Source organism: Nymphaea colorata, chromosome 2, assembly GCF_008831285.2.
Source record: "Nymphaea colorata isolate Beijing-Zhang1983 chromosome 2, ASM883128v2, whole genome shotgun sequence".
NCBI classification, from domain to species: domain Eukaryota; kingdom Viridiplantae; phylum Streptophyta; class Magnoliopsida; order Nymphaeales; family Nymphaeaceae; genus Nymphaea; species Nymphaea colorata.
The window spans coordinates 18819846-18834741 of NC_045139.1; the positions used below are offsets into that span (position 1 = coordinate 18819846).

The 14896-nt window shown below is 36.5% G+C and overlaps 1 protein-coding gene across 2 annotated transcripts in view; it reads right to left on the bottom strand.

The window, feature by feature from the left end:
• The window catches only part of LOC116247583 (uncharacterized), a 54961-nt gene extending 41325 nt beyond the window's left edge, over window positions 1–13636 (bottom strand). For both annotated transcript variants that reach the window (XM_031619761.2, XM_031619760.2), the window contains exons 1-11: window positions 13480–13636; window positions 11269–11351; window positions 10297–10396; window positions 7503–7610; window positions 6452–6568; window positions 6063–6213; window positions 4800–5047; window positions 4431–4619; window positions 2458–2534; window positions 2258–2375; window positions 988–1071 (exon numbers count right to left, since the gene is read on the bottom strand). In XM_031619761.2, coding sequence (XP_031475621.1) covers window positions 988–1071; window positions 2258–2375; window positions 2458–2534; window positions 4431–4619; window positions 4800–5047; window positions 6063–6213; window positions 6452–6568; window positions 7503–7610; window positions 10297–10396; window positions 11269–11351; window positions 13480–13524 — 1320 coding nt within the window. In that variant the 5' untranslated portion in view covers window positions 13525–13636. The remainder of the gene's footprint in view (window positions 1–987; window positions 1072–2257; window positions 2376–2457; window positions 2535–4430; window positions 4620–4799; window positions 5048–6062; window positions 6214–6451; window positions 6569–7502; window positions 7611–10296; window positions 10397–11268; window positions 11352–13479) is intronic.
• Window positions 13637–14896: the final 1260 nt, after the last annotated feature.

Genomic DNA, 14896 nt, shown 5'->3' on the forward strand with positions numbered 1-14896 from the left:
AAGGGGGTGTTAATCACGTTTTCACATGTTAAAAACGTGATTAGCCCCTGTCCAACCAACCAATCAACTTGCTTGTTTTGTAAACAGCAAGAACCCTAGGTGTGAAACCCTAGTTTGGCAGAAGATGAGAAGGGAACCCTAGGCGTGAAACCCTAGATCACATAGCCCTAGGTCTATTGCTCTGATACCATGTTGAATATTGGAGGAAGAAGGGGACGAGAGAGAGAGAGAGAGAGGAAAACACTTTCTTGCTTATTCACGTGACCCTAATCTCATATTAAAAGAGATTAGGGTTGGCAAAATAACAATTACAAAATCAGTCCACTAAATATACGAAAATATTTAAAGAACTACTATTCAACTTTCTAATATTGCAGAAACACTCTTTAACACCAACAAAATAAATTACAATTTTTTTCCAAAACATAATTAGTTATAACTTATAACAGCAATAGGCAGAGTGATCATATACTACAAACAGTCAGACCATCAAGCATTAACCTTGAGCATGAGACTGAACTATTTTCCATACTCTCTGTAGGCTAAGATGTGATTGAAAGTTTATTCACATTCCCTTACCTGATCAGTTTATAATAAATAACCATGTATGGCCAGTCAAAAGATATTGAGCATTTTCATATTGAGAATTTGAGGCACATTTAGACCACAGTTTACTCTTAGCACCGCTGCCAAATGCAATATAAAGAACCATGAACATCCAGACGTTAGTGCCTGGTAACTGTCTTCAATATCAGTAGCCATTGTCAACTTAAAAAAAAGCCAAAACATGGTAGACTTTTACATTTAGACAAAAAAATGACCTTGATCATTTATTAACTGATCAACTAGGTCATGCTATTAAAATGCAGGAGTGAAAAGTAGCAAGATTAATTTGTAGTCCAAAAAATAGAATCTGCCTACTACTTATGCAGAAAGCAAATCAAACAAATACTCATCGCAATTCACAAGATGTAACACAAAGACTACCTGCTCAATTCTATAGAAAGGTGCAAGATGGCTGTCAAAATATCGTTTTTCCTCTGCTGCCTTACTTCCAGGGCTTACCCATAACTGAAGAAAGAAAACTAGATGAGACAGAACTCCAAAAACAAGGAGAATAAGAATAAGCACCACACCTCCAGATGAATGTGACTAAAACTGGACAGTGAGTTTCTGAATATATTAGAAATTTTACAACAAAACTAGAACTTGACAGGGAATTGAAGGAGGTGTATCTTACATGTGTCTCGAACCACATTGCCTGTTCTAAACTCCCAACATGCATATACTTTTAAAGGAAACGTCATTTTCAGCATTGTCACACATATCTTTAATGGGAAAATCTCCACGAGGTTTTTCTTGGGTATTTTTTACAAAGTTGTTCTTCTTGGAAATCTTGCCAAAATCTCAACAATTTTTAAAAAATTAACATTAAAAAACCTTTAAAAATTCAAAAAAATAAAAAATATTAAAATCTTGGGAAAAACACAAAGAATCAAGATAAATTTGTGACATTTTCATTTTGGCGAGATTTTCAAAATGTCACAATTTTTTCATGTTATTTTTCATTTAATTTGATTTTCTCATAACTATGACACTGATTTTCAGACCTACTTGGTTAAGCTGACGTAGACTTTTTTGTACCAAAAGACTGCCTCCAGGCACTAGTGCCACTGACGCATCATTATTGCCTATATATATACACATACATACATATATGGATGTGTTAGGCACATCAGGGTGAACATATAAATACGCCCAACTTATGAGATAGTTACGAAAATTAATAAGTTGGCCCTAGATTATTATTATTATTTTATTTAGGCATCAAGGTGCCTCAACCTAGTCACCTAGGCTGCTGCCATCACTTACATGCACTTTTGAGTTTTGACTGCACAAAAAGTGTTGTTGCAAGCTTTTCAAGAATGAAAAGAGCATAAAATTTTATAGGTAATAAGACAAAAAAGATGCTTCTCAACATCTTAAAAACCTTCAATAGCATACTAGAATTTTGATAATCAAATATCAGTTATTATTCACACTAACAACAATGAAGGACCACATTTTATTAACTAAGCAAGTACAGCTGCACTTTCAAGCACTATGTCAACAGCACATCAGCCATTTGGTGGCCTGGCGGGTAAGGTCTCACCATATACCAAAGCTAAAGTAATAACCTCGTGGTGCTTGCTGAGCAAGATGGCTATGAAGGGGAAGCACGCACAACAAATGTGCCTTCTGGAGTTCTGAAACATACCTTTTCGGGGCGTGTTTCCACCTTGAAGCGGATTAGTCCCAAACACAGTAGAAGCGTAACAAGTATGGATAAGGATAATACACGAATAGGATGCCTAGCAACGAAATAACCATATTGCCTGAACACATACACAACAAACTGCTTTCAAAATCATATCCAGTATATTACTTACAAGGTGCTCCCAGCTATGAAATAGTTACCTATAAAAGCATGAGATATATCGTTGGACTAGGGGAAGCCTTAACTTCCTCAAAAAATGTGGATTCTCTTCAACAGCCTGACAATAATAGAATGTTTTCAATTAGCGACTCATGGTGGATTTTAATTTAAGAACTAGTTAGTAGTTACATGTTTAAGTGTCTACAAGATTATTTCACATAGGACAAGATACCATCAAGGAGACTTTAAGATCAACATGGAGAAAGAAGAGTTCATTGTAAAGTGCATCCACAGAATTTTTGAAACCTAAAGGTATTGCATGAAAAGGAGAAAATTTTCTCCACAAGATAAGAGTATTTGTTTCAAATGATTGCCTTTGTCTTTGTTATCAATCTCTCTGGCATGCCATTTCCACCAGCAGGAGCATTTTTCCCCTTACTGTCATAATAGCGTGCAATAGTTGACAATAAGACATTAAACAAAATAATGGTCATTCAGACCAAAAGATTCCACATAGTAAGTAAAAGGAGCTCAAATCAAATGACATTGATTGCAGGGCAAAAGGTAGACAGAGGCTGTGGAAACATAAAAGAAGATAAGCCTCCTTATTACCAAACTTATTCTAGGTTTACAACATGAGCCTCTATGTTTTCTTGACGGAAATAAAAGAACTATGCAGTCACAAATAGAACCAGGAAACAGAGTGAAACGGCTGCCAAGTGCCACCACAAATGCAAAAGCTCTGCCAGATAACCATTCCAGAAATTATTAAATTGCACCACTTGGCATCTTGAAATGTCAATTCCTACAATATGGTCATCCACATATTTCCTTCATCATATGAACCAAAACAAGAATGATATTTCCCAGGGCCCCAAATGGCAGAACATTCTGCCCTAGGCATCAGACTATTACATGTGTATGAACTATGAAGCAGTTGTTTGCTTTAGTTAAGAACTTAAGATGAATCTGCCCACAAGTGAACACCTGAGAGGCTGAGACACATTGTGAAGATACAAATGCAAAAACTGGTCATCCCATTGAAGTTCATGGCGCTGCAATAACTTGAACTAGTCCCTGGACTTAGACATCAACCATGTCCATTTCTTGATTGAATAAAAGGGCACTCGAAAAATAGGATTGGCAATGCCAATGTCTACTTTGATAGTAAATTTTATTTATCATTTGGTATAAAAACACAAACTTTTATACACCTCATTTTGAAAAGAAGACTAGCTCGGTAGAACCTGCACACAAATACGAATTGAAATAAAAATATTGGACACACCCATATGTCTATTACAAGTCATCCTCTACAACAAGAATGGTGTGTCAAGAATAAAATTATAACCTGCTGGAACAACAATCTTAAATACAATCTTAGCTTGTTACTAACAAATTCGCTCGGCTGATTTTTGTACTTATATACATGGTAAAGGGGGTACCAAAGGCATCAACCATTAGCTCTCAATCATATGAGATGAACAAATTGCTATGAGAGAGTACCAAGGGTAGAAGCTAAAATATGAACTTAGCTAGTTGGTGTGTTACCATGTTTTTAGACCTAGCTTGCATGCATCCATTCCCATTCCCATTTATCCTTGATTGCTATCCTAGTAATCTTTTGTGTTGCACTGCCGGTAGCCATGCACTTTACTAAATGCATTTGAATAATAATGACCGATTACAAACATTCTATATTTGTGTCGGGATCTACAATTTTACAGAATCTGAATGATAGAAATACAATACCATCACAGTTCCAAAGTCAGTTCAGTGGACCAACATGAGCTAATTTTTGTTAATAATCTGTTATTAGCCACTAGTTGCAAATATAAGAAACGAATCATGCTGACAGATGAGAAAACTCCATTTTCTGGCAGAAACTGACCTCACTTCTACTGACAATTGCCTTTCCAATTATCAGGTATATAACCATTAGGTTTTTTATAGTTCATACGTATAACACATCAAAGTACATTAAGAAATGAGTGCCAGGAGAGGCATGAAAAACCTGGATTGGGTGCCTAGCCTCTTCATGTTTGCTTCTTGAATGATGCACACTATCGTCATCAACCTTCAACAATTTCACTTGGGCAGAAGCAATCCTTCTTCTCCGTATTCTTTGACAATATCCCCACACAAAGAATGATAACACCAAAATAACATAAATTATAGCTAGTGATAACTCGATGCATTTTACCTGCACGTGTCATGACAAAACCTTCACATCAATGTTTCAAATCATGAAGCAAGATAAGAAAATACAGGCAGATACAACCCAAGCATCTATTCAGTACTTTGGATGCATAAATAGTTAACTAATAGAAATGCAAATCCACTTGGACATTCTTGTATTAAGAATGCAAATATATATGTGTACCTTTAAAGTACCAATTTTCACAGAGCAGGAACCTTTCTCATGAGGTGCAGGAGGTTCTAATTGAGAGCACACAGGAGAAGAAGGGCAATCACCACAGGAACAGCCCAATGATGTGTCACCACATGAATAAACAGACACATTCATAGGTTCCATTCCTGATGCTGGAGAAGACATTGACTGAAACCTCATAGAATATGGTGAACCAAGAGAGCCTGGTTCTGCTCGTCGGCCTAGGAAAGTGAACCATTCTACAAAAGGTGACAAGGAATAGAAAACATTAAACTTTTTGCGACAATTTATCATCTAAATGGGACTTCAAGTAAATAAAAAAAGTTCTAAACGGAAGACCCTTTGGGCAGTAGTAGTGGCATGCCTAGGCAAAATCTTCACTTCCCTTTAGAATAAGAGCTATATATACTCCCACTGGCACACACTCATAAATGGCATCATGCATAAGTGCATAATGCTAACTCAGACAAACTCATATTGAGTGATAAAATCCAATTTTCATATGAAATAGAAAGGTTGTGGACTGAATGTTCATGGTCCAACTTATAGCTTCTTATTAATATATAGGCTTGGGATAATCAGGGATTTAGTGCCAGGCATAAGCCTCAGAAGAGTTCTGACTTCTGATCAAAATCTGCAGTTTTAACATGAAAGAATTAACAAGTGTTTCAAAAGTCTGGAATCTGGACTGCCAAAAGCGAAACTTTTATTTAATTCTTATAAGAACCACATATACCATTTTAACCACACAAAACACTTGCCAAAAAAACACTTAAAATGAAAACACTCAAACAACATTTCGAAAAAAAAAAACGTGTATAAAACATGAGAAATAAGTCAGCCGTTTAAAACTTAAGAAAAACGCCATTTTCTTTTGAAAAAAAAAACATCAAAATGAAAAAACAAAGAAAACGTGCTTTTTCGTTTTTTGGTGCTTTTTTCCTTTTTCACATTTTTAATGCCAATCTGCTTGTTTTTGTTTTCTAACTTTTATTTGTCACTTATTTGCTTATTTTTTTATGTTTGAATTATTAGTTTATCACTTATTTCATTTTCCCCTAATTTCTAGGTTTTTTAAATTTTTTTTTAAATTACAATATTTTTCTCGTATTTTTCCTCTCGCCGTATTATATTGGAGAAAAATGTTGTCGTTTAAAATGCACGAATGTTTTTTGTGACTATGATATATATATATATATATATATATATATATATATATAGAGAGAGAGAGAGAGAGAAGACCAAATTCCTTACCCTGATATGTTTGAGCACCACCTCCTATGAAATCAATTGCTCGGGTATTCATAGTCCCAAACTTAACCTCCTTGCACGAGTTCAAAAGCTCTTGACCAAATCTTTCAGTAACAAAGTAATCAATCCCATCAACGGTAAGAGTGTTATTGACCTAAGCAAACATCATATCAAATGAGTGAATCTCCCTCTCTCAGAGATAACAATTGCAAGAGTAATGAGTAGCGTAATTTCATATTTTAATGACATGACTAAAATTTTCTTCTATTGAAGTTCTTGAGCTAACCTGAAAGTGATGATGAAACACCTTGAAGACCAGTATCAAGAGAAGCAAATGACTAGTATAAAACAACAGAAAAGGTACATCTCACATTAGGGTTCAAGTAACTAACCTTCACTACGGAAGTCACATTGATAAAAAGGCTTTGATTAGGGGAGCATGCAAGCTCGCAGAAAATGTTCAAGAAATTTCTCAAACATGCTGGGCAACCGACAAGGAAAGGAATGGCCTGCAAGGCATTCATCAAAGTTAAATCCATCTACCATGCATTTCAACATCATTGCCAAATGTTTGCATGTTATGATTACAATTGCTAAGCTCACAAATCCTTAATCACAATATCTTGTGTTCCTATTACTGAACTAGCAAGTAAGCAATGTAAGGAGTTGAGGACTATGCACTACTCCACTTATCAAACAATTGAAAGATATCCCCTTAGAGTAAAAAAGCATCTTCTTGGTGTCTGGATTTGCCATTGTAAAGTACAAAACCAATGTTAACTAAGATTTACAGCACTAGAACCCAAAAAAAAAAACTTATTGTTCTTTCCAAAGGGCTGAATAAGCACAGACAGCAACCATATCGCATCAGAAGTCGCTCCTACAGCTCCAAAAGCTCACAGTTAATTTTGTAAATAGGAGATATTTTCTGCTTAATTATATTATCTTATTACTAAGCATGATCTGCTTTGAATAAATTTTACAAAAGAACTTGATTTTTTACTGTCAAGCTTTTAACGTAATATGAGCCATTCATTTTTACTTGTCCAGAAAAATATTTAAGCATAAAAATAATTAACTTTTACATATTTTTCTATTAAATCACTTATGTACAGGGTTGAGTTGGCTGAAAATATGAAAAAGTATAAAAAGAAAGAGGTATCAAGATAAAGGAGTTTGGATACGCATATACATGCAGACACACACATGGTTCTTTCTGGGTCAATAATGAGAAGCTTATACACACATGGAGAAAAACGAGTACTTATAATTAAAGTAGGTGAAAAACATATACATAACAGCAAATACAAACAGGAGCACACAATAGCATGCCTGCCTCTGCATTCATGTCAACTTGGACGTGGCGACCTATGTCCACGTCCATGTGAAAGCAAATACTATATGGTATCTCTAACCACTCATGAAAGTAAACACTTGTCTTACTCGTTGGACTTGTCCACGTAGAGTGTCAAACTGGCTTGATGTGCAACACACATTGCCACTGATTGTTGGGCATAAGCTCTGGATTTTTGACGACAATAAGGCATCTGGCTGGAGAAGTACTAAAATCAAACCATTAGTCAGAGAATAATACTTATTCAAGTACAAGAAGCTGTTGTACTCCAACATAGCTTACAGTATGAGCAACCACAATCAAGCATACAAAATTTTTCATAAATAACGGAATGTGGCTACAAAAAATGTTACCAACTTACCATGACAGAATCCAAAGTCCCAAATGTAAAAAAAAAAAAAAAAAAAAAAACTCAGAGACTATTAATCTCAACAGAACAAATTGCTAGGAAGGCAATAGAGCGCTTCGTGTATGCCATGAAAAGAAACGTGAAAATAAAACCAAGTACATAAGTTGCAGTAGTTAAAAATGCATCAACAAGATAGTGAATGTAGAATACTTTGATAAGCATGAAAATATGAAATTACAAAACTGCAAGCTATTAAAAGTACTGTCAACCCCAACCATATCCTTCTGATTAAAGCAGAAAAATAAAACAATCTGTTCTGCAAACATTTCAGGAAAAGTGTGAAACAACTAGAACCTACATGCTGTATTGAATCACTTTGCAATATCATAATGCCAACTTTGCAACTGTACCACAAAACCAACAATTCACTAAAGAGAACATAGGTACAGCATTTAAGGATATTAATGTTACATCATTGAAGGCACAAGCACTAGGTTCATTATATGAAACATGTAAACAATAGCCATATCCAAATTTAGCCGCACCTGAAGAACCTCACAAGAAAACTACCTACATTTCTTTGTCCTTTCTCATAACAAAGGGAACCACCAAGCCTTTTGATTTGCTGGAAGGCCTGTTCCCATTGCATACCCTCATTCCTTTTTTCCAGCAGTCTACCTCAAGGTGGTATAACACATTCACTATGCTTAAGACTCTACAGGCTTGAGACCTCCAGCCTTCACGAGACCACCTAACCATTTCGGGACTTTCACATTTTCATTGAAGTGCTCTTTCTGAAATAAGCTGTACCAGTGTCCTATATGTTGCACAAACAAGACTTCCTACTTATCAAACCTGTTCTCTGTTTATGCTTAAACTGTGTGATGGTTGCTTTCTGCAACACCAAATGAACTGTTCCCCAGTTCAATGGTCAGCATCTACTCATACCACACCACTAGCACAAAACACCAAACAGTTTCCTCTTCACTCTTGAGGAAACGTGATTACAATAAATGACTTAATAATTTAGCATCATCCTACCATTTCCAGCCAATAAACTTCAAGTTTGGAGGTGAGACAACCTTAACCTACAAAAAATTGCACAATGACCTGGCAGGAGGAAATTGAGGAAGATGGACCCTCGCAACTTTACAAAACATCTAGTTTTTGGCTCTAAAAGCATCTAAAATCTTCAATTTTTAAAGGAAATTTTCCACCAGATACCACCTTTTGGCCATAATCGCAAAAAGAAGCTTCTTGTTTCTCATTTTCCTGATATGTGCTGATAACTGCCAATGGGTCCTCAAGTTAAGTTATGACATGTAAAATGCATGGAAATTTGTACTTTCCAATTGCATTTTCACTTTTATTCAGGAATAAAAAGCATCAACCTCATTTCTTCAGCTCAACTGATATTTTAACTAGAGCTATGAGGCTATGATAGAGCTAGGCCTTTATCTACCAATTTTCAGCAAAAGTGAGGTCTGTAATTGGAAAATCAGAAACGAGGCCTGCAACGGGATTTAGCCAAAAGGTGGTCCTATAAATGGAAATTTCTTTATAAATAAGGTTAACAACTGAAAATTTTATCTCCTAGTGTTCAAAGTTATGATGTTGCTATCTCTGAGAAGTGGAGAGCCTTGATTCTTTTCTGGAATTTCTCTAATGATCGGAAAACATATCACAACTTTATACCAGATTGTTAAGGCTTAAAAAATATTTTATAAAATGGAATCATGGCTTGAAGAAATAAGAGGACGAGGGAAGCAATGGGCTTACAGTATATTGGCGGTTGCACCTAAACTTTGTTTAGATTGAATTAAAATGGACAAGGGGAAAGAGAAAAACCACCTTATAGAGCAAGAACATAGAAGACAGAAATGCAACAAAAAGCATCTGAAGAGTGTATAAAAATGTCACTTAAGAACAATGCTAAAGGACTGTCGTCATCAAGGAAACAAACTACAAATTTCCACACTTATTTAGGTTTTCTTGTTGTTGATTACTGGTGCAGCACTGAAATTTCATTAAAATAGAGAAAATAACACATTGACTAGGAGTATACTATCTAATAGAAGAATGAAAAGTTGGAAAATTTGAGACAGGAAATTGCTATAGACAAACATGTGGCTGTATATGAAAAAGTTCTCTCTCACTAACATGGAATAAATTAAAATTTCCCTATTAGGTACAGGTACAGGTGCAGGTGCAGGTGCAGATGCACGTGTGGAAGCAAAATTTTTCACAAAAACATATATAAGAGATACAAAATTGCCCACAACAACAAATCTAACAATTAAAAAGTCATGATTCTATGGATTATTGAATGACAAGAAGCAAACTGTCTGGTTGCTACAGACGACTGTTTTTGACACTGAGCAGTCCACAACATCAGTGTTGGAAATATAACTAAAACTGAACAAGTACTCCATCTAAGCAACGAGAAGAAAAAAGGAAGCTAATGTAAATAGCTACGAGAATAATCAATCGGTAGAATATTTTATTTTAAACAAGCATAATGCATTTGAAAGTACCTTCACTGCAGAAGTAGAATTTGGACAGTTCAGCGGCACCCCGTCACTTCGATAAGCACAAATACCATACATGGAACAGTATTCCTTTGCATGCTTTTGCCTGCAAGTGTATGGAGATTTTGGTTAAATGTCTCCATACCCTCCCAATCTATAATCTTCAAAGTGGAATGTCCTGCTAAAAACTTGATATTTATAGCTCATTTAATATGGTTAAGATGTCCTGGATGGTTCACTCATCAATACATAAAACAGTAGACGAGTTAATTAACTGCTTGAAAAGTTCTTTATTGATAAACAACCCTGCTCATCCTCAGAATATATAGATTAATTTCTCTTATAAGATGGAAGAAAAACCGCTTCTTCTGCAAGAGAGTACAAAGGCCAAAACTTCTTTTCCTTCTTGAGCCAACATTGAAGAAACTGAACACCTTTAACATGCCTTACTAGAATTTTTTCTTGAAAATTTTCACATGGAAGCATTATAGGTTTACAAATACATGTACCAAAGCACCAGGCAATGCCTAGACACCAGCCTTAAAATGGGCAAGAATGGATGAAAAGGAGTGAAAATATTACATAAAATTCAAGATGTAAATGGACACACATAATTATACAGAAGACATTTATATCTTGCATAAACAATTAAATGTAGCTGAAGGTACAGGTATATGGGCATTTTTTGAAGATTCCATTATCACTTCTGTATAATAAAAATAGAACAGGAGACAAGATGGAGCGCTATTGAAAATAGAATTTATGAAACAACAGGGACCAAGGTCCGCAAGTGGGAGAATGGAACTTCATAAAATCAAGATTGAATAGTGCTCAAAAACAAAAGCATCTTGTAGCACGACAAATTATAATGAAAGTTACACCAATCGGAACTGCTCATTGCCTACACTAAAGCTGACATGTCAAAGATGTAGAACAGAAAGCAAAAAACCATAAACATTTTTGCAGAAAAAGTCTTACGTGGATGTAGTTGATGCATTTGACTGTGCAAGCAATCTTGAATGGAGAAGCTCTGCTGCCACAACAGATGCCATAAACAGGCCCTGCAGATAAAATGACATGGAATATATTAGTGACACTGTCAAATGCATGTGAACCAGAGGACCAACCAACACTTTCAAGTGTGAAAGTGATTATCACTTCTTTCCAATTTCCGTAGTAAGGAAGTTCCACAGCTGAATTATACACCAGTTAAAAAACAATTTAAGGGATGCATAAAAATATGCAAATAAGTGAGTCAATTATAATTGATGTTGGGTCTCAGCACCTCTGCCACAGCCACAACAGGTCCTGGTGGTGCTCCAACTCATCAAATGCAATTGCCAGCTGAGACAGGTGGAGTTAACTGCATTATATGCACATTGGACTTGACTCGGCTCAAATTTGCTGTTGCTAAATGAGCCATTAGACATTTAATAGTTCAGTGACTTTAGTCTATGAACAAGTTTTCTTTTTTGGGGGTTGTTGCAATCTATAGTTTCTAAATTTTTAATTTAAGTGTCTGTGTGTGTGTGTGTGTGTGTGTGTGTGTGTGTGTGTGTGTGTGTGTATATATATATATATATATATATATATACAGGAAAAGGCAATTAAAGGAGAAGAAATCTGAGCGAAACTCTAACCCGATACAGAACAAACCATATTGAGCACCAGTCTGAAAGCAGCAAGCCCAAGGCGTCTTTTAATCTGTCATAGTATTAATAGTTGCTATCGCGGTTTTTTCATTTAAGTATTATGAAGGTTTTTTAAGTTGGAACCTTTTGACTAACTCTACATCATAAATATTCTTGGCTCAAGGAATTATGCTAATTGACTCTTACTTGACTCTGCTTGCCGGTATCATGCAACACGCTCCTATATGTTCTAATTCCAGGGTCAATAAAACATTTTCAGAAGCATGCAGCATCAGCAGTTCAGATAGAGCTGTAAAACATTTTATATGTACGTGTATATGTGTATGAATATGTGCTGATTGTACATTCTTATGAAGATCTTTCAGGTCCAGGAACTCAAAACCTGTAAGTCGAACATCACTGCAGGCATGTTGCATGGTGCTACTAAGCAGAATTTACACCTTCACCTTTTCTTTCGTTTTTAGAGTCGTTCAATTCACTGCTACACGAACGCTTAAATTTTTGACCCTGTCACGTCTCCTTGCATTGTATCTGTCATGGAAGACCAGAAAAATGGGTTGTCTTGTGCCCTTCCATGTATATCCACGTGACATTTCTTTCCCGGTTCAATTCTTCTTCTCTCATTCAATAGCGCTTACAGTTAATTTGCCGTTTTCTTCTAGTTGAGTTCCCATTTGGTTTCTGTTTTTCTTCTCTTGATGCTTGTTCTCATAACCTAGTCCCAGCAATTATAAAGGGGTCTGCTTATCGCTTTCGCTTATGCCTCCCTGGTCATTTATCTGCTTCCACTCCAGAATAAGAAACCGTCTGCTCATATGTTTCTACTAGGAAATCAACAATAATTTTTCTAGCTTCATATATGGTTACAGAGCCAGAACGGAGGTGAAGGAAACCTAACACTGTTGTTATTCTGATTATTACATATAGATTGGGTATACAGATAAAAGATTGGAGAATCCACGGGAATTAAAACGAGAGTTTCTTGATTTGCAAACAGATGCATCATCCATATCATCTCGTCCAAAAGTCGCACGGCTAAACCTGAAATATGACGAATATGACAATGGAAAAAACTCTCGAGTACGAAAACTGCTAGAGGCACTAACTCCGATGCGTCGTTTTCGTCCGACAGAGCTCTCTGCTTCAAAGTGAACTACTCGAAACAATGAGCAGAAAAATAGCTCGAGTATCCGAAAACAAAGCAATTTAAGAATATATTCTTAACATAATAAATAGAAAAGTAGGAACTTAAATAGTTCAGTGTAATTGTAAACATGAGTAATAAAAAAAGAAGCTCTTCATCCTTAGCGCAGAACGACCGCGAAAACAGTGAGGGAAGCAAGACCGCGAGCCGCTCCCGTTCTCGGTCGTCCAACGCGCGGATTCAGAATAGAAAAAGAAATCCACATTGATCGTCGCCATTCCGCATGACGATCTCGCGGCCTCGGTAGTAGAAGCTCAAACCGAACTCGGAACTCAAATTCGACGAAAGCAAACAGCAAACTGGACGAGGAGAGCGACCGAGAAACTCCAGTACCTTGAGCAGAAGCAGAGCCATGGAATGAACCCTAAGGCGAACCATGAGCTGGCGGAGGAGCGAGGCGACGGGGCGCACGAGGCAGAGGGTCGAGAGAACGGGAGAGGAGGCGAGTCGCCCTACTTATGGCGGCCGTTTGTGGTTGACGCCGACGTGGACGCGTTGATGATGACGATGACGATGGGGGAATGGTGCGTGGGTCCCGCGAGGGAATGAGGGAGTGAGTAAGGAGGAGAGATCTTGCTTTCGAAAAGCGTGCGGGCAAAAATGATACGTGTCATGATCCTTGTTTCCCAGCTCCTTAATTACCTTCATAGTCCTAGCCTTTTATTATTATCCACTCGCTCATTTCATATACCGGCCATGTGCAATTACTCTATGGCTCCTATCATTGTCCCCTAATGACAGAGGCAAACTTTTCCTTTTTTTGATTTTTTACTGGGAAAAGATAATGTTGGCTTTTCGCACTGGCGGTTTTTGCGGGAAAAAGTTTCTTTTCCTCGGATGCAATCAGGCATGGAAGCTTCCTGTTCCGTTTCCTCTTTCTGGTAATAAAGCGGGCCGATTTAAGATTTTATTACTGATTGCCATTCCGTTTAACTTTTCAGCTCTGGGTTTGACCGTGGCATTTTTACGTAAAAAAGCTCACAGAAGTTGGGCGGACTGTCCGTAGGCTGGGCTCTCTTCCGTTTCGGACTTGATTCTCGTGGGAGTAACATAAAGTTGGAATTTAATGCTCGGCGACGAGGTCAAGTCGGATGGACTCACGTCACTAGACGAGGACGTTTCAAACGATCAGGTCTTTTCGCGTCTCACTACTATGTAATTATTAAGAGTTTTAAAGTTGTTTCACATACTGAAATGGTATAAATGAGAAAGTTATAAAAAATAGATCGAAATCATATACGATGAGAAAGTTATAAAAACATTTTCTTTGAATTTTGATGAAATAGACAATCCCCAAATTATTTTAAAAAGTTGACAAATAAATACTCACCTTTTCAGCACATTGCTTACTCATAAAAGAATATTAATTTTTTATATGAAATAACAAAGACAATATCTCATACGGACTTAAAATCTCTTAAAAAAAGGTACTTTTGCAATTTGAATGTTAAAAACATTTTGGGCTTAAAAGAAGTGCACACTAAGACATGACAATGATCGCTCCAATATTTAGTATGATCCAATTCTATAGGGTTTAATGACGTTAGCTTGCTTGCATATTTTTTGTTTATCTTTGTGTTCATTTTTTTGTTGATCTATAGAATCCAAATAGTTGTTTGAATTTGGTAACCTGTACATGCGTAAGTTGGTGCACTGCCCTTGTTGGAAACAGAGTTGGGATTTAAAGTGAAAGTAAATTCCGCTATTAGAAAACTGTACATCATATGCTGCAAGTTTTTCTTTTCCTTCG